At 42.7% G+C, this 26895-nt stretch overlaps 2 protein-coding genes and 1 long non-coding RNA gene across 6 annotated transcripts; 2 read left to right on the top strand and 1 right to left on the bottom strand.

Annotated features, from left to right (window-relative positions):
* LOC119133295 lies at window positions 1-26895 on the top strand. Its single transcript, XR_005100105.1, has 5 exons — window positions 1-37; window positions 3864-4457; window positions 4595-4599; window positions 5046-5052; window positions 26259-26895. It is a non-coding gene; the product is annotated as an uncharacterized LOC119133295 (long non-coding RNA).
* Window positions 5468-23896, bottom strand: LOC119133067 (histone demethylase UTY-like). Of its 2 annotated transcripts, XM_037268723.1 has the most exons (30): window positions 23688-23896; window positions 23492-23555; window positions 19764-19872; window positions 19615-19664; window positions 19453-19511; window positions 18659-18779; window positions 18520-18574; window positions 17858-17892; window positions 17257-17350; window positions 17057-17183; window positions 16765-16863; window positions 16438-16657; window positions 15591-15728; window positions 13160-13291; window positions 13000-13071; window positions 12810-12911; window positions 12030-12428; window positions 10443-11302; window positions 10121-10250; window positions 9493-9598; window positions 9162-9367; window positions 8998-9056; window positions 8583-8657; window positions 8349-8497; window positions 8129-8243; window positions 7858-8045; window positions 7088-7229; window positions 6857-6983; window positions 6412-6582; window positions 5468-5993 (listed from the first exon to the last, which is right to left on the bottom strand). In XM_037268723.1, exons 1-30 carry the CDS (start codon window positions 23867-23869, stop codon window positions 5964-5966), a joined length of 4416 nt encoding a protein of 1471 aa, XP_037124618.1. In that variant the 5' UTR covers window positions 23870-23896; the 3' UTR covers window positions 5468-5963. The 2 variants fall into 2 exon arrangements, with proteins under 2 accessions (XP_037124618.1, XP_037124627.1); XM_037268732.1 differs by lacking the exon at window positions 15591-15728.
* Window positions 24086-26257, top strand: LOC119133285 (FUN14 domain-containing protein 1). 3 transcript variants are annotated; one of them, XM_037268947.1, is made up of 5 exons: window positions 24086-24104; window positions 25005-25170; window positions 25261-25336; window positions 25535-25669; window positions 26031-26257. In XM_037268947.1, the coding sequence occupies exons 1-5, from the start codon at window positions 24101-24103 to the stop codon at window positions 26106-26108; spliced, it is 459 nt and encodes a 152-aa protein (XP_037124842.1). In that variant the 5' UTR covers window positions 24086-24100; the 3' UTR covers window positions 26109-26257. The 3 variants fall into 3 exon arrangements, with proteins under 3 accessions (XP_037124842.1, XP_037124833.1, XP_037124822.1); XM_037268938.1 differs by lacking the exon at window positions 24086-24104 and adding an exon at window positions 24548-24652 and having other exon boundaries at window positions 25535-25663; XM_037268927.1 differs by lacking the exon at window positions 24086-24104 and adding an exon at window positions 24548-24652.

The raw sequence follows: 26895 nt of genomic DNA, 5'->3' as shown, positions 1-26895 counted from the left end.
CGCACTCCTTCACCAGGACACGCGGACAACAACATCGGTAAGTGTTGATCGCACACTCACGCAGACAGACACGGCAAACGGGGAAAAGAGTCACCGCGGGTAGAGAAGTTTGAACACTTTGTTTCGTTCCTCCGCATCTTTCCGTCGACCGCACGCGTCGCGCGAGGATTGCACAACTCGACAATCCGCAATGGAAGGGAATCAAATCATTTCTTTGTTGTTGATTTCTGCTCCCTGCACGCCCACGGTTCAGCCGTCCAACCTCGGCTGAAGCCGACCTTCACTAACTCGGCCACGCTGTGTCTCGACCATGCGGTGACTGTGGAGACCAACGTTGCTCCGTGCGTGGAGGAGAAAAATACAGCGCTCAGTCGTCGTTTAGTTGCTCAAATTGCATATGACATATCTCAGTTATCTTTTCGATGTTGTGCTTTTATGTTTACTTAAAATGCTTGAAATCGTTAGCTTGTGTGTGGGCCAAGTGCATGTGTGTGTGTGTGTGTGTGTGGGGGGGGGGGGGGTCTCATTGGGGGAGGGTGTGCGCAAAGTGTGTGGTCCCAAGCCACACGCACAAACTCACGAGGGCGCACACGTACGGAAATTCGGGAAAACGGAAATGTATTGTCATTTTTTTTATGCAAGAAAGAACAATTTGAGTCATAAATAACCTTTAGACTACCTGTTGAGTCTGCCCTGCCCCTACGAAAATCTCTCCGTAATTTCCTGCGTGACATTTTAAATGTTCTGTTGATAATGTTTTGTTGCCATTTATCGGGAACAAAGCAAAATAATTATTTTAGTGATTTGAATTCATATGGGATTTATATCTGTTTTTTTTAAAATTACACTTAATATTGTCAGCTGAAAATCATCAATAGTGCTCAATGCGGCCGTATTGATTGTAAAATTATTGAAATGGCCAAAAGTTGTTGGTTACATTTTACATGTTTTTTTATTTTTATTTTATTTTTTTTATCCAGGGCTGGCACATAAATTGATTTCAAGATATTATAATCTATAAATTAAGAAGTTGTATGTTTTTATTGTTTATTATTTTCACTGTTGGGTGTTGTTTCCAGAGCACTCGCTTGACTTTAAAGAGGGGAAGCTCGGGGACAGGGGTTAGCCCCTGTCTGCTCGGGAGGAGAGAGAGGTCCAAATTCTTCTTGTATTTGGTATGCGATTACCCAGCGGAGATCCCATGACTGGGAGGGCGTGGGGGGGACAAGGGGTTGAGTTTAGGATACATTCCTGGCCTTCCTCTTTGAGTTAACTGCATTACTGGAGCTCCTGACATGATGCCGTCTCACATGATGCTCATAAGCTACCAGCTGATGCATTTGATCAGGAGAAACTAGTCAAATGACTTCTGCATTTGCATTTTTTTTTAGGACCTTTGGATTCAAAAGTAAAAGTTGTTGGTATGCAGAAGACTGTTGTTAGAAGCTGACCATTTTCAGTTCTTTTTGTAGACACTATGGGGGCTTTGTGAAAACGTCTAACACAAAAGAAGCTGTGACATAATTCTTTAAATTTATGCGTTTGGAGTGATGTGGAATGTTTCGGCTTTACACTATCACTCTAGTCATTGATTAAATTATAAGATCATTAAATGTTCTCAACACATAAAGGAAGCATCTGGTATTAAATGTCATGGGTGTTTTGCATAAGTGTCTTCTGCGTTGCTCTGTTTGCGTCAGAACTGTAATCGCCCACTTGTTAATCACAATTACTGTCATCAACCAACTGTCAGATTACGCCGCTAAAATGTTTTTTTTTTCGACAATATCTCCATAATTGCTCTCAGCGTATGTGCACCTGGGCACTCTCGGCTACTAGCTGCCGCATTGAAGAGCAGGAAATTGCGCCAATTGTGTAGGCGTGTTACGTACAAATCTGTCCATATTCTGTGGAAATGATGGCAAGCATTTTTTTTTGCCGCCTACAAGTACGAATTGTTTTCGACCCAAGCAAGGAGGAAGGTTGCATCACAGCGATGCTCACTTTTCAGACTCAGTCATTCAAATTTCAGAATAAAAACTCAGGAATGTTAGTGAGGTCGACAAAGCTGTACATACTTGTGCAAACAATCCAAGAGCAAATCTTAAAATCAATACTGGTTAGCTTGTTTTTTTAATTATTTTTATTTTTTTAATTGGATTTCGAAAGCGTGCCCTCTTGGCATCTTTTCCCGAATTGGAGCAATGTCAATGTCACATGCAACAGATGCCCCTTTTGTTTTTGAAGTGCACTGTAAAGCAGCATGAACCAGCTAAACAAACACACAACACTGCACGTTAGGGGAAAAGTACAAAGTTCCATCTGATTTCGACAAAGCCAACGAGCACCTTGACATCTGCACGAGCCTCTCTTCCAGTCTACATCCACCTTCCATTAGTGCTCATGTCTTGAAAGCAGGCCAGCATCCCACACACTTGCACATGCATCTAGGCTGCACCGTGTATTTCTCTCCCCTTTTTTTCCCCTGAACAACACTTTGTGCTAATTGCGAGCCGTTTCCATGGAAACGGGTAGCACCAATTTCTGCTAGGATGTTTCACAGTACATTCTCCAACTGAGGCAACACCTAATTTTGGTCGAGGGTGAGCCGTGTTGGTTCCTATTTGCTGCACACGTTTCCTTGGCAAGGGGCAAAGGAAACTATCATCAGCTCACTAATTCTCTGTATCAATGAAAAAATGCAATGCACTCCATCACTTAAGGAAATACTACAAATCATTTGTGATAACCTTTTGCTTGCACCACCCCTGAAGAAATTGGTGGCCGGTTTGCAAAGTGTGATCTCTGTCCCTTTAACAACAACTACTGTAGTAATTAATCATAAATATCAGTAACAGATCAGGCAATTTAAAATGATAAATTCTCTACTGATTTCTATCAGTAAAGACATTGTGATTTTAGAATGTCGATTTTTATCACATTACCCAAGTTTATTTGTGAATGGGCAGCTACAAGCATTTCCATTGGCTATGCTACAGCCAATCACAAGGACGGTATTTGCAATTAATGTGTGAGTGGACAGTGTGCTTGCGCGCACGTGTTTGCATTTGTGCATAGCTGTTTCGTCTAGTTCAAGTTAATCTTTTGTGATCATGGAACAGGCGAGCAGACAATTGTCCATGTTAGAATTAGCAGTCAGAACCACTTGTTTGTTTCTTGCCAAGGCTGAGGCACTGGTGTAGGTGGGTTGAAGATGGCAGTTACAGGAAGGAAGGAAGAAGGTCTCGGATCACTCGACTGGTTTCTTCTCGCATTCCATCTCTCACTGTCTGTGTACCTCGAAGGGACACAGTGAGACATTGTTAGCTGGTGAGGATTTAATTGTGTGTGTGTCGTCTAGTTCAAGTTAATCTTTTGTGATCATGGAACAGGCGAGCAGACAATTGTCCATGTTAGAATTAGCAGTCAGAACCACTTGTTTGTTTCTTGCCAAGGCTGAGGCACTGGTGTAGGTGGGTTGAAGATGGCAGTTACAGGAAGGAAGGAAGAAGGTCTCGGATCACTCGACTGGTTTCTTCTCGCATTCCATCTCTCACTGTCTGTGTACCTCGAAGGGACACAGTGAGACATTGTTAGCTGGTGAGGATTTAATTGTGTGTGTGTGTGTGGGTCAAGCAGAGTTCACATACCTCTTGTCTGGATCACTGCCATATTTTACAAATAGATATAGGTGGAGGAAATTGGATAATATTTTAAGAGCTATTGCAGCTACATATTTGGTGTGGAGTGCACCCTTCCCCGCATTGTCACTGTGTTATGTGGGTGCAAAATGAAGTAGCTTACATTCCTGAAAATGTATATTTGCCATGCTTAAAATTGTCTCCTTTGTGCCTTTTCACCAGGATACCAGAAAGGCTTCAAATTAAAAATGCACCAGGAAAGAAATGCCAAAACTCCACTGCCTGTGCCTCATGCGTCAATTCAATTACATCTTTGGCTTTCGATTGACTTTATTATTTTTCTAGTTCTGTATTTAAATATTAATACTGTATTTGTGATCTAATTTACTGTTTTCACTGTCTTTGTGGTTGTCCCGATTGTTAAATGCAAAGTGTTTTGTTACAGCTCCAGCTGTTGTGAAATGCTTTATATGAATAAAGTTGTATTGTATATGTATGTATTGTAATTAACCTGAACACAATAGGATGTCCTATAGTACTTAAAGTACTGTACAGGGAGTAATTACTAATGATGGGCAAATGAAGCTTCAAGGTGATTCATGAACCCATTGTTGTTTACTTAGACCTCTAAATGACAGTCTCTGTTCACCAAAGAGCTGAAAGCCCACAGACTTAGCATTTTTTTTAAACCCTCACTTTAAACCAACATTCCCATCTAGAGGAGTCAAAGAATACAACAACTGGTTCATGAAGCTTCATTTTCCCATAATTACAGTTGCTCATCGTGTTCTGTTGTAGCTTCTCAGGTGAACACAAGTAGCAGCAACCGCCTCCCTTTGACAACCAATGGAGCTCCAGCATGCCATGGTTCTCATCATTTGTGGGTGGAGGTTGACCCCCCCCCCCCCCCCCCATTCTTGGGATACCCCATGCTTGCTCAGTAGTCAGTGTAGATCCTGTGGGGCTGGCAGCAGCTACATCTGGCTACTGGGTCTCCATTGGGCACCACAACCCTCCAGATCCTTTCCAAGATGGTTCCAGGTTGTTCTACTTTCTGTGGCTGCTGGTCAACATATGGAAGGTTTGAATACACAACTGGATGCCAATGCTCATGCAATTGAGGGAAACATTTGGGTAATTTCTGGACCTGGCATACATTGTAGGACTCTGTGTGTCAGTCTACAGCTACATTGTCTGCTGGGTTTCAGACATTACTTTAAAAAAGCACAGTTGGCTTTGTTAGTCAAATACATGTCCTATATTGTCGGAAGCAGAGGCAGATGATTTGACAACTTTGTGTTTATTGACTCATAAAACATTCTTCAAACAATAAAACAAATTTAAATGTTTGTTTCTGTACAATGCTTGCTAAGCAATTTTATTTATATATAGAAAATGTAAGAGGAGTTGTGTTAAAATGACAAAACCCCTTCAAATTTAATGGCAGGTACTCTGGAAAAAAATAACAGCATTCCATCAACAAATATTTTCAAGCAATAAATATGTATTTATAAATAGTGTAAATTTACATCAAGATTAGAAACAACAAAACAATCACAAATTAAACTTTATTTCATAAGTCTATGTGCAACCCATTTTCTTTGTGACTTGGCTAGTATATTTTAGATTTTTTAACTAGATTTTTCCTTTTTTTTACTTACCTAAGAAAAAACAGTTGGAAAAGAACAAGACAAAACAAAAGCTGAGAAAGAAAACAAAATCACGTTAAAAATTTTGTGAAGATACCGAGTCTCAAAATAGCATAGACAAAGAGCAGGCTACTGCCCCTTAGGGAAAAAGAAGACATTCAAGGGAAATTGTTAAAAATCAAAAGCCAAAGCCTCGATGCAGAAGAGAGTGAGAAAAAGGGGGGCAATAAGGTGGTCAAGTCAGTAGTCTTTTAAGGGTGGTATAGCCAGTTATGAACAGTTAAATATCTACAAAACATTTCATCACGCATTAAAAGAAACACTCCCCCCCCCCCATATTCCTGCTCCAAACCATTTTTGATTAAGTCTTCCACTGAAATGGGCTGAGCCGCTGTCATTAAAGAGGATTGAGAGGGTAGAGGAAGAAACAGTCCTGTGAGCAATCTTGGTGCTGCCCCCATTTTGGGGGGAGGGGGGTGGACCAAATAGGTTGCATAGACAGACACACGCAGTAGCCTCAGCCTCCAGCCGTCCATGCGGGGAGAGGGGTGGTGGCAAAGGTGTAGAGACGGCCTTGGCGTTCCTGAATATCAGAAAGGGGTCCGTGTACATAGATGTGTTTTTTTTAAATTGGCTTCACGTTTCCGCTCCAAAAGTCATGGGTCTCCTAATGTCAAGATGAAGATGAATGAAGAGGAGGGGCCTATGGAGGCGTGAGATGAAAGGAACAAACAAGCTCAAGTTAGTCAATTAGAATGAGATTTACACTTTTAAGTCTAAACACACAGAGTGATTGTGCTAACCAGTGCGCCGCCGAGCTGCCCCTTCTTTCTATTATGTAAAAAAAAAAAAACATGGCATGCATGGCCTTATTTACACTAGTGTGTACTGAACATCTATCACATTCATACTTTTTTCATTCCACATCACATTACTCAATAAATATTACTGTTAAAAATGTATTGCAGTGAATCTACTTTTTTTTCCCCCATCACAACAGAAGACACTTCTGGATGGGTTTGGTTGGACTGGTTAATTCCCACAACCACATAATTTTTTTTTTCTTCAGCTCAACGCACTGACGCGTTGAGTCAATGAAGTAAACCAATAGTTGGACTTACTAATGCAAACTGATCGTAGAAGTGCATGAGGTCCTCCATCCTGTGCTGCTCCAGAACCACAAAGTCATCCAGTGCGGCGCTGCCTTTGCGAGCACAGTCCTGGCAGTGGACCACATACTGCTTCTTGGACAGGAGCTCACGGCGTACAAATAACAGATTGAACACCTCAACCTGAAGAGCATGCAAGGTACACGGACAAATGAATGAGAAAGGAGCTCAACTTATACAGTGCTTGTCTAACTCTTTAAGTAGCAACCTAAAGTCATCCTATTCACAAAAATAAAATTGATGGTTGCATATATTCTCTGACATTGGTGCTTTAGTACCTTTCTCAAAATTTATTAAATTAACCAACATTGAGATGAGAAATGATTACCACAGAGCAAGCCAAGCTGCCATAGGATGTTGACGGCGCAAGAGGTGACAGTGGTTGAAATTTACAAACCTCACAGATGGTGCAGTAGTGGGCCGGTTCATCTCTAGTTCTGTTCCTCAGAACTGTTTCTTTGCCAGCTGTCGCTAATGCTTCCTTCACCCACTGGCACTGCTTCAGCGTCCGCAGCAAACAGTACCTGTGAAGAACGTGTCAGATGGGAAGGTTCCGGTCAACACTGTTTTAAAAATAAATAATCAATTGCAACGGTAGGGCAGTTCAATGTGTGAAAGACTGACTCACTTGATCATCTCAAACAACTTGTGATCAGACACTTTAATGTTACGTGCCATGTTCCAAGACAGGTGCACCATAGGAACCATGGATTTCACACTTTGGAGCTTATTCCACTCATAACGCTCCACTGCCAACTTGTACTGATGGGCTTAAAAACACAGTCAAAGCAATATGTCAAAAAAAATGCAACAACCAGAGGCGGTTGCACAATCCTATTTTATACTTTTGTCTATTTGATGTTAATACTCTGATTAGAAAATAAGCAGCCTCAGAATAGTTAGTATTGGAAGTTTTTTTTTTTTTAATCAGTTTGTAATTATATGGAGAACTACTTAGTTTTACTTGAACTGATCTTAGGTGACAGTACTGTTAAGTACGATTGTTGGCTCTCTGGCAACTGCAGGCAATGCGCACGGGCTTATTTATTTCCAGTAACACATCAATATTGCACATCAGCAGCTTTGTATTAAAAGTTGCAGTTGTTGAGTACACGAGAAAGAAAGAAAAAAAAAAAAAGAAGGATGCCGGTCGTGTTTGTAAAGTAACACCACGTAGTAAGGAAATGGAGGCCAATCAGCTGAAAAGGTCAACGATCAGCTGGAAATCATGAATGCCATTTTCAAAGGTTACACCTTATTAGAGGCAATTTTCTTTCACTAAGGTTAAACTCAGCTAGAACTGCTTGCTTTTTGAATAAATAAATGAATCAAGGAAAAATACAATAAAACTAGGTAGGGCACTTTGTGTTCTTTCGGTGTGCCATTGAGGCCCCATACCTGTAAGGGGTCCAACATTCCAGGCAATGTTGTTGCACCAGCCAATGGCCTGCACCCAGTGGACAGTGCCCGTGTTGAGCCATACCAGGTCACCAGGGCGCTGGATGAAGCGGTACACGGGCACATCAGCCTCATACAGGTCTTCCAAGTTTGGCCACCATGAGCCCATCAGAAAGTTGATATTGTTCCTGAGGGTGCAAGTGACGAGCGCAAAAAAAAAAAGGTTGAAGTGTTTACCCACTGCTACTTGAAAACAAAGCACAGGCCTTACTTTTCACAGAAGTTGCTCATCACACCCCAGTAGGCTTCTGGTACGGCAAACCATTCACAGTCTCCAGGCCCAATGTTGATGTTTACTGCGCAGAAATTGTTGTGCTCCTGGTGACCTACGGTTAATTTAAAAAAAATTAAACATAAGAAATATTCCTGAAAATATCCACAACCTCCTTGGTCCAGGAAATAGTAAACATGATCTATTTGGTTGAATTAACCTGCTATTCGGCTCCCCGGGACCTTCATGTACAACTGAACAGTGTTCATTCCCAATATGGTGTGGCCCACGTGGCTGAGCAGGTTGCCAGCCGATACAACACGAGCAAACGCTGGCAGTTTACTGAGTTCCTGGAGCTGCTGCTTCCACCTGGTGGGAGGAGAGGAATGTGTCTTTAAAACCAGATCCATTTCAATCAGGCTACAGCAGCTGGAAAAATCACAGTCACACTTACTTCCTTTCGTCTGACACGTCGATGTTTGTTCCGAACTTGATGTGCTTTAAGGGTCCTCTTCTTTTGCGCACAACACTGCCAAATCACAAGCACATACTATTTTCAACGACTCTGGCTAAGTCAAACATTATACAAACTACTATATCGCAGTAACTTAAACAAGGATGAACAATTGTGAATGTGTGACAATGTACAAGTCAAATCAATCAAACAAACAAAAACCTGCTAGTCACTCTCTCTCGCTCCCTTCCCACTCAAAAGCAAAGTAAAGAGCACCCCCCTCCCTCACCCCCGAAAAATTCAACAGTTTTGCGCTTATCTTGAGAATGGTAAATTCGGTCAGAAAAAGTTTAAAAAAAAATTCGCATTCGTGTTGAAAAGACGTTTCTCATTTTTAGTTTCCAATCTTTTGTACCTCTCTGCAGCTGGCTCTGCGTCACAGGGTTCTTTGAGTGCCTTTTTTTCATTTTCCTCCTAGAAAAAAACAGACATTTGCATTAAATATGGCAGCCAATATTTATTCTTATCTTTATGAATGAAAATAATAATTCTTCTTGGGTGTGCCTTCTCGTCACTGACCCGCAGAGACTCCTGGAAAGAAGCAGCCTGATATTGCGCATACTTGGCGATGGTTGTATGGGCTCGAGCACTTTCGCAACGCCACATTTTCTTAGTGCCCGTCACATCCCAGTTCTCATCCGCAGGTTGTGACAACTGGGTCCACACTTCCACCAAATGCTCTGGGTTGGCCTCAACCAACGTCTTTGTGGAGAAAAGGCCCAGGTCTGCAGATAACCATCAAATCCAGAATAAAAGCTAGATGATAAATACAATCTTTTTCGGTTGGCTGTAGCATGCACATGTAGTGGTGTAGCTTCAATCACAACATCACAGTCATTTCAATATTTACCCAGTTTGAGTGCTCCAGCCAGTCCTCTGATGACAGTGACAGGATTGGAGGGATTTGTGCAGAACTGGTGCAATGGTGGAAAGAAAGCATCTCTCTTGTTTTCCAGCTGGTTCAAAAAGGAACAAGAGAAGAAAAATTATTCTTACAGTGTTATTATGAACCCAAGATTTAGGCAAACATCTACTCGCCTTTTTGTGGAAGTTTTAGCAACTTTAACTGCGTTAAAAAAGAAACTTAAGTTACAAAAGTAACTTATTACAGTAATTTCCTCTTTGGGGAGTAACAATCTAATATAAGAATTTCTACCAATGGTAAATGTTTTAGGATATTTTTCATCATTGTTTGTTGCGTATTTTTCATGACATCGAAGACAGTACATCGAGGAAGGATAAATCAGTAGTAGTTAGTTACAAGTCTATTGTCCGTATTTTCTTCGTGCTGATGTAATCCAGTCGTCTACCACACAAGGGCGCCATTTGTAAAGAAAGGAGAGGTTCTTGTTCCTTTCAAAGCTTCCCCGCACGAGTGGCCAACATTAGTGTACAATATTAAAATGGCTATCGATATAAGGATGAATAATTTTGTCCATATCGCGAGACGGGTCAAGTGGAATATTTCTGCTACTCACATATATGCTGGGAGTTGGTGGATTGAGCTTGTCTTTGGGCAGGGCTGGCGAAGGAGGAGGGGGCAGCCGTGGCGGCGGGCACTTGTCGAGAAGGATGCTGCTATTGGAAAGCCCATTCTTGCCCAGATTTCTGGATACACAAATGCAGTCAATTTTATTGAGTAAAACAACAAAATAATTGTTACCATTGTGTGATGCAAAATATCTGCATAGCAACAGTGCCTCGCAATTACATAACTATTTCTGCATGCTTTTCCCACTATAAACTACCACTGGAGGGAGCTAGTAGCAAAAGAACATTAATTGTACGCAATTGTCTCACCTGCAGGCCTTCAGCACGTCTGTGGAGCTGGGGTAGATTGATACCGACGATGATGAAGACGACGACGATGACGAAGACGAGCCATGGGGTGGTGTGGCCTTGAGACCAGTGACAGCAGGTGGTTCAGCCTTGATCGGGCTCTGAGAGTCCTCAGAGATTCCCCCTTTGCCGTTACCATTGACAGCCGGTGCGGTTGCTATAGGTGTGGCGGGACTATGGCTGCCTGTCTGTGTGTGTTCCAAACATTTAGGCGAGGGTGTGGCCGTGGATATGACAGAGACAGGCGAGGAGGCAGCTGAGCTTCCCTGTGTGTTGGGGGTTGAGGGCAAGCCCACAGGGTGGATGTTGTTGACTTTGTTGGGAGATGTCTTTGATACAGTCCCTTTTGGCTTTCCCTCACCCCCCTCCACCTCCCCTGCCAGCAGGGCAGATAGTCTTGGATTGTCTGCGCTAAGGCTCTGCTTTTCACCACCTTCTGCCGCCTTGCCCTCTTCCCCCAGGTGGCTATTATAAGCCAGGCTGTCAGACTGCGCCACTTTGCCGTCTGCTGATGTCAATGGCGAAGGCACCCTGCCCTCAGAACTGCCATTACCAAGGGATGTGGTCACAAGGGTGGCTGCAGTGTTGCCATCTTTGGTAGCGGACACATTGGGTGCTGCCCCACTTGAGGTAGAGGAAGGGGCAAGAGAGGGAGGGGATGGTAGATGGTTGTGCGCTGGCTGTTGCTGTGGCGTTGCCGCGTTGGAATGCCCAACCTGATTGTTGGACTGTGGGGGAGCAATGGAACTGGGGGGATGCGGGTGAGAGGTGGTTCCCTCAGTATTGGAGCCCGCAAGAGGAACGGATCGCTTCTGCAGCACCTGAAAGAAGGGTACAAACACTGATTAGACCACTAGAGGTGGGCAGCCAGTTCAGGGTGTACCCAGGCTGGATACACCCTGAATTGGCTGCCAGGCAATCACAGCGATATATTACATAAAAGGGCTGTGCGATATGGACTAGATATCTGGATGACGATAACAATATTACTATGCGTTCCGAAAGAACGAAGCTTTTTTGCAGAGCTTTACATCCAAGACAATACGGTACGGTAACGATAGAGCGCCCAGCCATATTACACATGCATGAACAAATTCAAACAAGTATGCTAGGGGTGCAACATGTGTATCAAACCGATACATTTGGCATGGTTTAATGCACACCCTATTGAACAATTCATTTTTTTTTTTTTTTTTAACTCAACGGTGTCATGATAGCCCCAGCCTGTTACCACAGCGCCAGCACACCAACTCATTAAGCCAGTTACACTGTTTGTTGACAACATTAAAAAAAACAAATAGAATTGCTGTGCGTTTGACAACACGCCAGTTGCAGACGTGCCAATGTTGTTCTCTCACAATTGATTTACATTCATGGAGTTGTCCTGGTACCAAGGGATTTAATTTTCCATCTGCTTTGTGACAATAATTAACTTCGGCTTTGAATGTCACAGCTCAGACAGGCGAGGGAGAGCGGAGGAGCCCGGCCCACGTCTCTTATAATGATTGGGGAAGATTAACTCCGAACTGCAGCAAAACTTTAACTTACCTGAGAGGAGTTAAGGTGCAGAGGGTGTGGCGTGGCGTCCTGTGTTTGCGTGCTTGTGCAGGTGTGAGGTAGCAGTGCTGCGTTGCCGCTGCCGGCAGGTTGAAGATAAGGCACATCTCTATTGGGCCCCGAGGCTGTTGGCCCCGGCTGATTATTATTATTACTACTACTACTGTTACTACTATTGTCCTCCACAGGAAGGGAGACTGAATCTGAGTGTCTGTGTGCCCCAAAACCCACAGGGCCATTGGCCAAAGGTTGAGGGGGGCACAGTGGCCGATGAAGTCCCAGATGGGGCCGCGTGGGATGCAGGCTGGGATTAGGGGATGGGAGGCAATTGGCAGTGGGGCCATTGGGGAAGGAGGGGCGCACCTGACCTCCTGATGTATTCTGCCGCATCTACAAGAGGAATGGAAGACACCTTGAACATTCATACCACACATGTGTGATAGATGAGTAGTCTAGCCTGACTTTCACCCTCAGCTAGTGTAGATTGCACAAATGGAAAAGTCATTATTTTTTACTAGGGCTGCTACAAATGATTCTTTTGCTCGTGGACTAATCATTAATAGTAGATGATTGATGCACATTTCTGAGGCAGGGCAAACCTGAACCAACAAACGAATGAATGAATCCGCAAAGAGCAGCATGATTTGAAAATCCATTGATAATCGTTTCGTAATCGAATCGTAGCCCCTGAATCGTAATCGAATCAAAAATTCAGGGGCCCAAAGATTCCCACACCTAGTCTGGCCTAATCGGGGCAGCCCTCATTTTTACCTGATGCTGCTGCATCATGGTGAACTGAGTTTCCAGCTGCTCCAACATCTGCAGCTGTGGAGGTTTCAAGCTGGCTCGATTACTCCGTAGCTGTTCCAATATCTGCAGAAAATAACAAAACAAAACAAAACCGAGCTGGAACCAGAGGTGAAGAATAAAAAAATGGAATGGTGTAAATGCAATAACAAACCTGCATCTTCTGTGGGGAGAGGTACCAGTTAGGAATGGCCTGCTGCACTGGATTAGTAACCCAGGAATCTCCCTGTTTATAATTAATGGAATAGTCCACATTAGTCACACTAACAGGGAGCGTCAAAGAATGAACGAAGACTTACAGCAAAAGCTTTTACCTTGGCGGGGCTGGAAGCTCGCTTCCTTTTGGCTGGGCAAGACTGGTCGTCTGCTTGGCCCAGTGCGGCCACGTGAGGAGGCAGAGACTGACCTGAACCGCCACCCTCTGCAGCGTGGTTGGGTTTACAGGCCTGGAGGACGGGAGAAAGACGGGGAGTAGCGCAGGCAAAATGAAACAAGGGAAGAGTAAAGGAACAAGAGGAGGGAAACATAATGAAAGACAATTGAATTATGGTTAGAAGAGTTTAAAGAGGTGAGACAAAGACAAGAAAAAGATGCAGAAAATGAGTAATTAGGGAGGAAAACAAAATGAATCATTGTTTAAGTAAGCCAAGAGAAAATACAAAGCCAAGCAGAGGAGGATTGAAAGAAAGACAAATTGGGGGAAAAAAAAAAAGAGACAAATGTTGACATTGAAATAATTGTAACATGTTTAAGTTGTGCTAAACCCTAACCCTAAACTATCACGTTTTACTGAAGCATCACAGTGCCATAGCACTGGGTAGAAAAGGGAGGTTTTGCTTCCAGAAGTAACCAAATTAGAGAGAGCTGTTTCAATGACACAGCACATGGACCATATGCATGACAACAACCAGCGGGTACGAGGTTATGCTAGGTACGGGTTTTTCAGTGTCCATTCGTTTGAAGGTACTGAAACTTGACACTGATGGAAGGTTAACTTGGGGTTGTGTAATAGCTACAGGGTAATTCAAAATGATTGCAACCTGTAACATATATTTATATAATTACAAAAAGGACCAAGCCGGGGATGTGTGAGACTGCGGTTTGCTGCCCGCCATGTTCAGCAATTCAACTTGGCTTTATATTTTATATTGTATATTCTAATACGTTGAACAGTGACTTGTTACTACAAAGGAAATGATAAGTTTACATTCGCTGAGACATTTTCCCCATCGCAACAACAAGCTCCATCGCTGTTCAGCGGATGGTGCTTGGCTCCGGTCCCGTGAATGAAACCCTGCTGTCACCAATCGGCGGTCACATAATCAATGCAAGACACTACCAAGCTGTGATAAAATTGATCCGACCAGGAGCAAATGTACACACGTGGGATTTTGTCCTCGTGTGTACAACTCAGTTAATGAAAGAAAAACCCACTGAAATAACTTGAATCTGACAAAAGTAATAATATAGAAAGTTGATGTGACGACTAATGATGGGCAAATGAAGCTTCATGATGATTCATGAACCCGATGTGGTGTTTACTTAGCTCTGGCTGATTTTTAAAACACTCTAGAAATACATAACCAGGAGAAAACAATCATGGCGAAACTCATAGGTGCAGAAAGAAAATATAACACTTGGAGCAAGGAGGGAACTGCGGCTGCTTAATTGCTGCGGTGAGTGACATGAATGTGTTTGATTGAGGGTAGAAAGTAACAAACGGAAATTATATCTATTTGCTCACAAAGTCCATGCGACGACATTTGGATCGGATTATTGAAATGTGTCAACGGATTTGAGAAATTGAAATTTTGACCTTAACCCGAATAGTGACTGCATGTAAACTTTCTCAGCCCAAATGCAGAATTAATGTGTGTGTGCATAGAATTCCATAAATGCATTTAACAGTACCATAGGTACAGCTGCCATATAAAAGAGAACTTCAAGCTAATGTAAATCCCCCTTATGTCATCACCAGAATTGTGTGACATTATTCTCCCTTCAGATTCAGAAACATGAAAAACACACTGTATAACCATTGTAAATTGATATTTGAGGATCATTCAGACCCAGTAAAAAGACCTTGGGTCAACAACGCATCAATGCGCAGTCCAAAAAAACAGCAGCAATCACGCGTAATCAAATACTACAAGTTCTTACTGTGAAACAGGCGCAAATTAAGCGGCAATAGAATATGAGGGGGCTGGAGGCTGAACCAAGCACAACCTTGTCACAAGATCAAATGCGTGTGAGAATCATGATAGCACCCGCTTGACTTTTAATCAGTCACAGTGTCAAAATGATCAGGAGCAATTTGTCGACAAAATGTTTTCCACCTATATCTCGTTCTGTTCGGGTGGTGAGGTGAGGGAGTGGGAAGAGTAATGTTCAACTTTGGCGGCAAGAGATGGATGGAACCGATCGACTACTGGAGAGAAAGGGGGTGGGAGGCTGAGTAACACTTGGCTAGACTCCCTCACCATCTAAACAACAGGCGCTGTGAAGCAGCCGTGACCTCCACATTACATTTGGAGGTGCTATCCCAAAACGGTTTTGAAAGAGGCCAGCAGTGGCGGTAATAAAAGATTTTCAGGTGTATACATCTTTGTGGGTGGTGGAGCTCAAGAACAAGTGTTACCCAACCGTGTGCACAACAGTGCATGTGCTGACAGGCATGACGGCGTGTACATTAGGATTATGTGTTTTGAGCGTCTCAGGTCAAAGGGGAGGCATCTGGTCTCTCACCTGCTGTGGCGCACTGCTCAGGCCTCCCTGCCTAGAGGTGAGCTCAGCCGGGATTGGTAGACTCCATGCCTCCTCAATAAGAGGGAGCATTTTAGTTTTACTCTGTGGGCTACTGAGCTGGGGGTTACTCAACTGAGCCTAGGGGAATGGAAAACGATGTGAAAAACAAAACAAACAAAAAAAACAAACAAAAGAAAGAAAAACACAAAAGGATTTCTTGCTAAAATTAAACAAATAAAATAAAAGTGATGACCTCAAAATAAAAAAAATAATAATACTAAAAAATAATATCAGCAATGATACAAGCAGGTTACAACACAAGTGAAGGGGAGGTTTTGGCCATGTGTGGTTAAAATGGGGAGGTAGCATCTCCTTGACTCTCAGTAACAACAATCCCAAATATGACCCTTGAGGGCAAGCAGTCTCTGTGCCATAGTGGGACTGTGACGCATGCTTAGGGTAGACATGACACTGCTTTCAAGAAAACCGAAAGCAAATGTAGGAGTGGCATGACACGGCGACTCCCAGGACCCCAGATGACGACATGCCAGTTGTTTGATTAAATTGGCCTTGAAAGTAAATGGCTCTTCAAAGTACTGCAGTTGGGACTAATTTGTGTTACTATATCTTACACTACGTGGATTTTCTGTGACACTTTACTGTTTTCCTTATTTTTTGGCAATGTGTCAGAAATTGTGTGTAAGGAAAAAATAAATTCTGCCTGTATTAGAGGTGGGTTTTACATTATATAAACCTGACGAGTCAGCAGTATTGGTGAATGAATTTTTGGAGCACATGTGGCTGAAATGCACCGTCACTGAATTGCTGCACATCTCTCTCCACTCACCTGCAGGCATTTTATTCGGTGGGTCAACATGGTGGCATTGGTGCATGCCTTGCTGCGCGTGGCGTTGATGTAGCACTTGATGGCGTCATGCGGCTGGTTGCACGACTCGTACAGCGTGCCCAGGTCCATCCAGGCGGCGGCATGGCTGTGGTCCAGCTGCACAGCACAAATGTAGGCCTGCAGCGCATCCATGGGCTGGTTCTGCTGCTGATACAGCACCCTGTTCCATGACACAGTATAGACCAAAGTAAGCGGAGGGGTTCAGAGTTCCTAATTTCAACATACACGATAAATTTGCAATGTGACAATTGAGAAATGAGCCCTTACCCTATAGAGCACCAAGTATCTGCGCTGGCCTCAGATTTATCGATGGATTGCCGATAGGAGATGAAGGCATCCTGGACCTTTCCAATACTAGAGTAGCACCTGCAAGAGACACAGGCTGTGAGGCATTGTGTACCTAAATCCCCCCTCCCCACTAATTCCAGCTAATCCAGCTCAGTTTAAATAAATAAATAAACAAACAAACTAGCCTTCTTGGTGGAAGTAATGCAACAGTTGGGCAATATTAATTTTCTTCAGTTTACAACATCAAGTATAGCAAAGGAGTGCCACCTACCTGCCCAGGAAGTACCATGACTGTCCAGAGTTGGGATCTGCCTCCAGAGATTTCTGCAAACACTGGATAGCATAACTATCCCTACTGGCTTTGTCCCCGAGCTGCTCCACTGTGTGATGCATCCAGCCTGGGGAGACAAAGGTAGTTAGTTTCTGTGTACCTCAGATTGTAATGCTGCACATTGAGGGGGGGGATCTTACCAAGCTGTTGCAGGGTAGTGGCTTTCACCTGTGCAGGAAGATCCTCTGTCTGCAGGAGGCTTTCATAGGCCTCCTTGGCAGCCCGATATCTCTTCTGGATGGGAGGAGCAGTGAAGAGGTTTTGAGAAGAAACATTAACCTGCACAGCCCAGTCCCCCTGTTTTCCTTCTGAAGCATTGATAAAACATCATCAGTCCGCCAATAAAATGAACCATAAAGCTGGTGCTTGCTCTGACATAGCACAAGGTGTATTAGTGACACTCTTTAAGAGCCAGCCAAAGTGACATTACCTCTCTACAGAGAGACACCATCGGCATACAAAAAAGGGGGAGACAGACTGTCGTTTCCGTGGCAACCCCGCCGATCGGCTAAGAATAATTTCCTATTCCCTCCCGCCTTTGCTACCCACTCATGCATCCCCCCTTCATTTGTCAGCACTTGGCTGAAAGAATAGAAAATAAAGATTTCTGTGACTAGTAGGGTACCATTTAAAAAAGAAAAAGCTATCTAATAACACTGCATCAATATGTGGCAGCTCTTTACATGAATTCAAAATAATTGCGTCCTTTGGAGAGGACAATGGCTCAAGAAAAACACTTACCTGAATCTCATATAAATGAGCAATGTGGAACTGAACTGCAAGAGGAAAAAAAAAAAAAAAAAGTTAGGTGATTCAGCACTCAAGGGAATTTCAGAAGTAGTGCTCCGCTTCCTTCTTGTCCTGGCATATTTGGCAAAGCTGTGCAATTACTGGAATCCCAAGGTCGACTGTCCACAATCTAACTGAGCAGAAGGGTGGCGGTCAACCCGGCAGCACCTTCTTGTGTGCGGAACGCCGCAGTGTCTGATCTATACTGCCTGAGTGACTCTCAGCAGATAGAGTGAGTGAGGGAGAGAAGAGAGAGGAGGGAAGAAGGATGGGGGCTGCCCTTGTTGTGTGTGCGTGTGAGAAGAGGAATGAGATGCATACACACACGGTCACGCACACAGTCAAACACACTCAATCCCACCCCCACACACATACACAAGCTGGGCAAAAATGGATATGGCAGCTTCCAAGGTAGCACAGTGGTAGGTAAGGGAAATGAGGAAGCTTCATTAAGTCTACAAATATTCTACTAAATAAGTATTTAAGGACTTAAGACAGGGAAGGCGGGGATAGCCGCTCCAGCATTTTATAAATTATTTTCTCCGCCCCCGCTATGTATCGAACAAACACCCCTTTACCATTTTGAGGAAACAGACAATGAGTTCTGAACTTACTTTCAGCTTTGGACAAAGTGCAGGGATTGGAGTCAATCAAAGCTAGCTGAAAATGCTGTGAGAGAATAGCGGGATAGAAATTAGAAAAGGCACTTCCTAACTACACTCATTCACATTGCAAATTTGGGGTTGGGCCTACCTTTAGGCTTGACTCGTAGTCTGTGTTGACTTTAAACATGAGACCCAGTCGAAGGTGGATCTCCTTGGCTCGGGAAAATCCTGGATCTATGTACAACACTTCCTGGAATGCTTTGATCGCCCTGGTGAAGGTAAAAAAAAAGTTTATGAGAACGTGACAGCTAAGGGAAAAAAAAAAACTTTCTTAATAACTGAAATCCGACCGACGGAACACTAGAGGGCCGCGGACCACTGGTTGACAATCCCTGGTCTACAGTGAAGCTGTATTTTGGTCTGCCTCAAAGTCAATCCTTCTCTTGCTTCATGTGTCAATTAATTTGTATTTCTCAAAAAAAGAACTTGACTGCTTAACTCTTATTCAATGAACACAATATTGATCAGAATGCTGTGTTTAGACTAGTGGGGCACAAACAACATTATCGTCAAGAGCTTTTTCGAGTTGACTTCCTCTTTAATGATACATATTCCGTTAATGGTGGCACATATTTCAGCTATTAGATCTTGCAGAGATTTTTTTTTTTATAGGCGATGACTCAAAATGATTCCCCAAAAAGATCATTATTTCACACACACATGCAAGCAAGCACACACAAAAAAAATCCCTACATTTCTACAGAGCCAATTCTTCAAAACGTCTTGCGACACATAGTTTTGGGAAAGATCTTTTTCACGTTGCAAATACATGAGCTACTGTCACCTCATACATCTTGGGCATTATTATCACCTGTCTAAATTAATGTGGTTCTGTATTAAAACAGGCAATATATACAAACAATAACATTCAACATAACTCACCACTGAAAGGCGTTGTAGTGGAAGTAGACCATTCCCAGACCATACAGAAAGGCAGCATTCTGAGTGGAATGAGAAGACTTATTCAGATGCATAAAACAGAATGAAGTCCATCATCATCATACTTTCGAGTTAACCATGTAAGCATGGTTGTGGCTAGCTTACCTTCCAGTAGTCTGACTGTAAACTGTAGTACCTCTGGTATGCCGATAATGCTGCAATTCGGAGATTACATATTACATGAATCCAACACAATATAGAAAGCAGATGATTTAAAAGAATCAATAAAAGGAGATTCCTCAGTGTAAACTCACCTTTTGGGTAGTCCTCCAAGAGGAGGTTGAAGTGGCCTAGTTGGCAAAACACCTCAGGCTCCACTTTTCCCTCCGCCTTGAGGATAAGCGAATCGTAGCAGCGGACAGCCTGAGGGGAAAATATGCACACATACGTCAATGACGTCATGCACTTTGCTTGGATAGTAGTGATTTAAAATGTCTAATTTGAAGTTATATACAAATCAATAAGAAAGACAAAAAAGATGATAGTACACTCAACTTGCAATGTTTTATGTAGATCGGGGTGGTAAACCAATCAGAGGACGGCACGTAATACATAGAGTACATACCTTCGCCGCAATTAATAAATAAATCATTTTGTGCAAAAGAAAAAAAAAAACAGCCTTAGGAGACAAGCTTACAAGGCACAACTCAAGCTTTCTGGAAAGCTGGGATCCTTGCTGAAAAAATTGTTACTGAACTTTTATCCAAAACATTTTGTTTTGCTTCTCAAGTATGCAAAATTTGATCTTTACATTCAAAATGTTGTCTGCACCTTTTTTAGTACTGTAAATTAGGCTAAAGTGACCAGATTATGTTGATCAAAAATGAGGACAATAAGAATGAATATTTGTTGGTTGCTTTTTTTTTTTTTTTTTTTTTTTAAACTTTGTGTGCAACTTTAAAAGTAGATTTATAACATTTATAACATCCGTGCAAAACTGCAAACAAGCATACAATATGTGGCGCCAGACATGAGAGTATTGAAGCATGTATAAACTGTTTTCCTTCTCACACTTTAAACAGAACAGTACAACAATAATGGAATAAAAATGGACTATACGATCAGTGCAATACTGGCAACAATTATATGGCAGAAGAGAGCACTTAAACAATAGAAATTAAACTGTTAACTGCTTTTTGCCTCTCACTGTAAAACAAAACAGTACAACAGCCAGAAGTGCAGTCCATGGATCTGTAGCCATTGTGATGTTTAACAGTGTGAAATGCAAAGCTGCCTTCAGCAGCATCTGTTTTATTGACGAAAAAGTGTTAATTTACTTGAGGGGCTTTCTCCTTTAGCGGCAGCTTTATGCTTAGCTGATCTTATATGGATGTCTAGATTCCCAGCTCCTTTGTTGGACACGGAAATGTACGGCCCAGCTTTGCACACCAGGCTTCAGGGGTGTAACGGTTCACCATGCCCACGGTTCGGTTCAAGTTTTGGTTTTAAAGTGACGGTTTGGTTCGAACTTTAGTTCAGTTTAAATATTGAAAATATTTTTTAAAAAAAAGCCTTTTATTTTTAGTTGTTGAAAACCTCCAGATAAAATGTTTTGATTTTATTGCAATATTAAGAACATGTACATGACTCAATTGTATACATGTATGTTATAACATCTCTTTAGACCAGTCCTCAATAATAAGGTACTTCTAATTAATCACAAATCAACCAAGAATACTAAAATAAACATTTGTTTTATGATCAGTCTACTCTGTCATAAAAAATAAATGAAACTGTTAAGGGCAGCGTTCGGGTAACAACACGATCACTACCCTCTGTCGTCTCAATCAGAAATCCAAAATGTCCCTACACGGCCGACCCGAATGAGGCTGGGGGTGTTGCTTGTTCGGATTTGTTCGTCATTTCCATCAACTCGCGTGTAAAGTTATGCTGCATTCAAGTGCTCCTCAGAATTATGACGTGCGCGGTCAAACTGCGGTTTAGGATGACAGGATGGCATTTTTTGAGAGAAGAATACAATGCCAAATGAATAAATGCATAATCAAACAACTCGTCTACGATTAAAATTACTGTAGTTTCCCGACTATAATCTGGACCAGCATATAAACTGCACCAGCGACAACTAGCTTGTACAAAAAGTAGCACCTTATAGTCTAGAAATTACAATAATTATCGACGATCAAAATAGTCAACATCTTCGTGATTAGTCGACACTTTGGGGGCCCTAGTCGTCACTCAGTTCAGTATGTTGGTCGGCCGTGTTCTTTTGGTGACAAACATTTTGGAACAAAACAGAAAAAGCTTAAGCTTAAAAAGGTTCATTTGGGTCGGAATTTTTCCTGACATCGCTAACATTTACTTGTATCAATACAGTGCCATATGGCATCGTGTTTTGTGCGCACGTGTCACATCATGCATTCCGTTGTGACCTTTGTTTTTGTAACGTGAATGAGCACAAAAAAATAACCCAGTTTAAGAAATATGTGGATGTAGCTGAGAAGTTTCTCAACCGAGCTAGCGCACCATATTTTCTTGGCACCAATTTCTTTGTTCTTATTAGCCAAGATTTGGCACCAATTTGTGATATTTCGGGGTGATACAGAAAAAAATAACAAAATATGTACAGTGTATGTGAAATTTCAGCAAATAGACGTGCAGATAGGCAGGAGTTCATCTTAAAAGCACTAAACGGAACTGGCCAGTTAAACCGGCAGTATAAAATGGAGCCTTGTTCTGAATGACGTGTGCCATCACAAATTTGCAAGTGACATGCAGGAGCTGAAAAAATCATAACATCCCCTCAGGCATGAGGTGTGCACCTGCTCCATCGCTGGCCCTGGCTCTAACTTAGCAGCAACCATAAACCCAAGAGTTTTGCACAAACTCATGCATTCATCCCAGGGGCTGTTGACTGTATTCCCTGCCAAGCCTGGTGCCTGCTGCTGACCTGTGTCCATGTGACAATTTAAGCAGTCATAGCCCCTCCTGGTATCCTGCACCACCTAGCGAGAAGATAGGTGGACAGCTCCTTCCAAGTGAGAGCATCTCACATTTATATACTTCAGCACAATTCAATTACCAGTCCCAATAAATTATTTCTGGGCTTTGTGTGTTGGGTGTGAATAGACCGATCATTTACTTTTTTGTTGCAAACGCAACGTAATAAATAGGGAGCCTTAAACTTGAGTATACTCAAAGTATAACAAATATTAACGTGCGAGACGGCCCCTGCAAACACACGCCTCCAACGCAGAAAATCCACGCGACCCGACACATCAAAAGAGTTCCATCACCATGTCCCCGCCATCTTGGACAGCCATTTATAAACGTTATATGAAACGTCGAACCCGACCAAATAAGTCACAAAGTGCGTGCACGAGGACAATTCAGCATTTCAACTCCCGTCGCAGCAGTCAATCGAAAACGGGCATTTTGTGCACCTATATTTGATTTCGTGATCTTGCATCTATGCAAACAGATCAGGTTCAGCACACAGTGTTGTTTTGGGGTTTAAATTTGACGGGACACCACCCAATGAGCACATGCAACTTCTTTCCATGCAGTGACGGAAAAATAATAACGGTCGCGTGCAGGATAAAACCGTGACGAGGTTGTGTTGTGGTGCTACGAGAACGTCAGTCACAGCGGAGCAGGTCCACTGACACGCTGAGCGGAACGGCCGATATTTGCCTGCAACATAGCCCTCCGTAGTTCGCAACACAAACACGAATTAACAATTTAATGACAGCGAAGTGTTGTAAACTACACATTGGGGTACTTATAAACGACACAGCCGCAACAGAAAAGACGCAGGTGCAGGGTCGCTGATCACCGGATGAGGGGAGCTAACTATTAAGCTAGCATGCTAACACATAGGCTAACTGCTTTTTTATGCAGGAGGGCCGCTTGCAAGCAGGATAGCTTTGGGGGCCGATTCCCTGCTGTGCATTTTACTTGACTGGTCGAGCCGAGTGATCCCAGCACGTTTAGTTGTAAATCGCATCTACTTTCGATTTGCTACCTTCATCAACAGGGCCTTCGTTCTGGCGCCATCTTCATGAAGCTTCTGAAATCCAAATAGTGAGCTGCAAGCAAAAAGACAACATAAGGTGGCTCGGCGTTAGTTGCGGAGCGCCTCGGTTGAAATGTAGACATGCAGGTCAAGATATCCCTTCGATTTCACGTTATGCGTGAGGGCACGCTCCCACTATTCCCACCTGTCAATCCCGGCCAAACTGTCCCTTTCCTGGGCTGTCAGTGTAGGAAAGTCCTCCTCTGTTTCACTCGCTTTTCCCGCCGCCATTTTCTTTTCCTCATCACCACCACCATCAGAAGCTGAGCCGAGACTCCGAACAGCAGCGCAGGCAGCAACAGCGACAGACACACTGCACGATTGCATGGAAAATCCCAACGCACAGGCGATCGGCTTACTCCACCGAATCAAACAGACGGAAGCGAAGAAAAGCAAACGATCAAAAACTTTTCCCAGCCTGAAAAGATGCGATTCGATGTAGTAAATCCTTTCCGGGGGACAAGCAGCGCTCCGCGAGCTGATCTTCAACGTCACATTTTTCTTCCCAAAGCGAGATCATACCGTGGCTCAATTGCGACTACATGAACACATAATCCAATGTGTAAGTATTCCTCAATTAAACGCGTTTCGGCTGAGAAGATAAAGTTGTTTTAATTGTGTCAACGAAGCAAACCCACGCGCCGTTGTGGCCACGCCCTCACCTTGTGTTTTAGCCAATCAACATGCGTGCATCCCACCATATGACTTCTCTGCCATTGCCTCTCGTCTTCAATAATACACTGTACATCATCTTTTTTGCAAACCAGTCTGCACACTGAAACCTGATCAGAACTGATTTTACAACACTTTTTTTTGCAAAGTAAAGACAGCTTGATAGGTACTTGTAAATATTGGATTCTATCCACGACTTTCATGCAATGTAACTTATGTTTGAATGTTCAAATATGTCGCCACAAGCCCGGAGTGTTCTCCCGACAAGAAGCAAAGGTTGCAATATTTTAATAATAAAGGTTGCTGAGCGACGTGGCACGGCCACTGACATATATACGTCCGTGGACACGGCATCATCGCGTGGGCGCGGCTTATTTTGTCAACATCCTGTTAAATTCTCCAGCCCCTTCAAAATGGCGACCGTGGAGCAGAGGGAAGGTGCGGACTTGTTAATGTATGACTTATCGACGGGTTTGCTTCAAATAATTTGATACATTAGGAGCATGTCCTCTGTTTGTATGACTCGATTTAGTGCACAATTTTTATTGAAGTATTTGCGGGAGAATTTGCCGATAGATTGCTCAAAAATACTGCCCCACGTCCTCCCATCAATATGACGTAACGATGACAGCTATTTTGGAGATTCTATATAGAAAGGTGTCTTAACAGCTGAGTGCTTCAGTTCAACTAGCCATTCCTTATAATGTCATGCTAATAAAGAATCCAGGTCCACATGCACTTGCATTTTTTCCCTCTTTGAATTGGATCGTTTTTCAACTCTTCTCAACAGGGCAGGAAGAGCCAGAGAGTGATGAAGAGGTGTACGAGGTGGTGGATCTGACCGAATATGCTCGGCGGCATCAGTGGTGGAGCAGGGTGTTTGGGAACAACTCTGGGCCGCTAGCTGAGAAGTACTCGGTGGCAACCCAGCTCATGATGGGAGGGATCACAGGATGGTAAACACCATATATTTGGTTCAGTGGACTTCCATAGAATGTTTAATGTTGCCATTCATCCTTTTTCTGTCCCCCATTCAATGCATGCAGGTGTGCCGGTTATGTCTTCCAGAGAGTGGGGAAAGTGGCAGCCACTGCTGTCGGTGGAGGGTTCCTCCTTTTACAGGCAAGACATGCACCTTTTTAAATCCTCTTGCATGTGCGAGATTTGAATGTCAAGGGAAAGGGAATCTTTTGTGTTAGAAATGTAATCTAAAACATTAGCAGTGGAGATTAGAATTGTGTTTCAGTATACATCTAGAAAAGGTGGAAAGCTGTCTGTCTCTACTGACAAATCCTAAATTTGTATGCCCTTTTTACACAGATTGCCAATCACAGTGGCTACGTGCAGGTGGACTGGAAGAAAGTGGAGAAAGATGTAAACAAAGCCAAGAAACACCTGAAGAAGAAAGCAAACAAAGCAGCCCCAGAACTCAACACGTTCATTGAGGAGGTAAAGGTATCTGCAAAAAAAAAAAAAAAAAAAAAAAGCTTTCTTTCATGCTTGTCTATCTTCTAGCTATTTGCATGTTTTCTTAAAAATATATTCAAATGAAATGTTTTTGGGGTGGGTGGATAACACGTTTTCCATGAAGATTTGTGGAAGAATTTTTGGGGTTTCAAAATAAAGGGATGGGGCAAAATGAAGATCCAAACCTGCTAACAATTTGGAAATTGCACCCCCCCCCCTTAAAAAGAAGAAGTGAAACAGAGAAATACGATTCTGTTTTACACTTAGAGTTATGCTCTTTTTTTGTTTTCCATTGGTGTTTTTTATCCACCCTGCTGATTTGATCATGATTTCCTCCCCTGTCATACAGGCCAGCGATTTTATAAAGAGAAACATCGTCTTGTCCAGTGGCTTTGTTGGAGGATTTTTCCTGGGTTTGGCCTCCTGAACGAAACTTCTGCACTATGCTTTTGGTCACTGTGTAGGTCATTTTTGTCACATTTTGTTTACATCTCCTTGTAAATTGTGAATTCATGATGGACATAATTTTGATCATTGGATTGTGATTTGTGGTGGTGAGTTGTATATTTACATTTAGTTGTGTGAGTGTGTGAAATGCTGGATTACACTTCTCATTTTTGGCGGCTGAGGTTGTGGGTGACATGTTTAATTAGGACAATGTTAAAAGCAATGTTATGCAGAGATGTACTTATGATTTTATAGACAAATCATACTGTTTATAGTCAGTGAGGAGAGTTAGGGGCATTTCTTCCTCCTGGCGGGCATAACATAAAATAGGTGAAAAGAACTGGTCGAGCCTCATGCATGAAAAAACTGACCCTAGATTGCCAAATATTTTTGTTGTGTTACATTGTAAAAATGATACATTGTTTATTGCCTACTTGTGTGCAGCACCGAACTGGGATGAAAATAACATTTTGGCTCAGAGCGGTCCCTCATATTAATTGAAGTACGACCAATTTGTCATTTATGTATGTCTTATCTGAAGGAATGTTATCCTGGCCTTATTGTTACATTTTAAATTGAAAATAGGGGAGGCTGTGTAATTTACAAAATAATGAATTTGGTAAATACATATTTAGAATGCCCTGGAAAATAAAAAAGGTGCAACAGCTTGAAGAATTGAATTGTGGGACTATCCCACAAATGCTTGCAGGTTTTATTTACTTAAATATCTTCTCAAGGTTATGTTTATATTCCCATTTTATTTTTTT

This window comes from Syngnathus acus, chromosome 2 (assembly GCF_901709675.1).
Source record: "Syngnathus acus chromosome 2, fSynAcu1.2, whole genome shotgun sequence".
Lineage (NCBI taxonomy): Eukaryota > Metazoa > Chordata > Actinopteri > Syngnathiformes > Syngnathidae > Syngnathus > Syngnathus acus.
This window is presented reverse-complemented; position numbering and strand designations above follow the sequence as displayed.

Bases quoted from the DNA above. Each gene is read 5' to 3' on its own strand.
- LOC119133067 (XM_037268723.1), bottom strand. From the start codon at position 23,869: ATGCAATCGTGCAGTGTGTCTGTCGCTGTTGCTGCCTGCGCTGCTGTT. The intron at 10,251-10,442 runs GTGAGACAATTG...TTGTGTATCCAG, and splicing joins GACGTGCTGAAGGCCTGCAG to AAATCTGGGCAAGAATGGGC. The intron at 7,230-7,857 runs GTATGGGGCCTC...TGTGTTTTTAAG, and splicing joins GAATGTTGGACCCCTTACAG to CCCATCAGTACAAGTTGGCA.
- LOC119133285 (XM_037268927.1), top strand. From the start codon at position 24,628: ATGGCGACCGTGGAGCAGAGGGAAG. The intron at 25,171-25,260 runs GTAAACACCATA...CAATGCATGCAG, and splicing joins ATGGGAGGGATCACAGGATG to GTGTGCCGGTTATGTCTTCC. The intron at 25,670-26,030 runs GTATCTGCAAAA...CCTGTCATACAG, and splicing joins CGTTCATTGAGGAGGTAAAG to GCCAGCGATTTTATAAAGAG.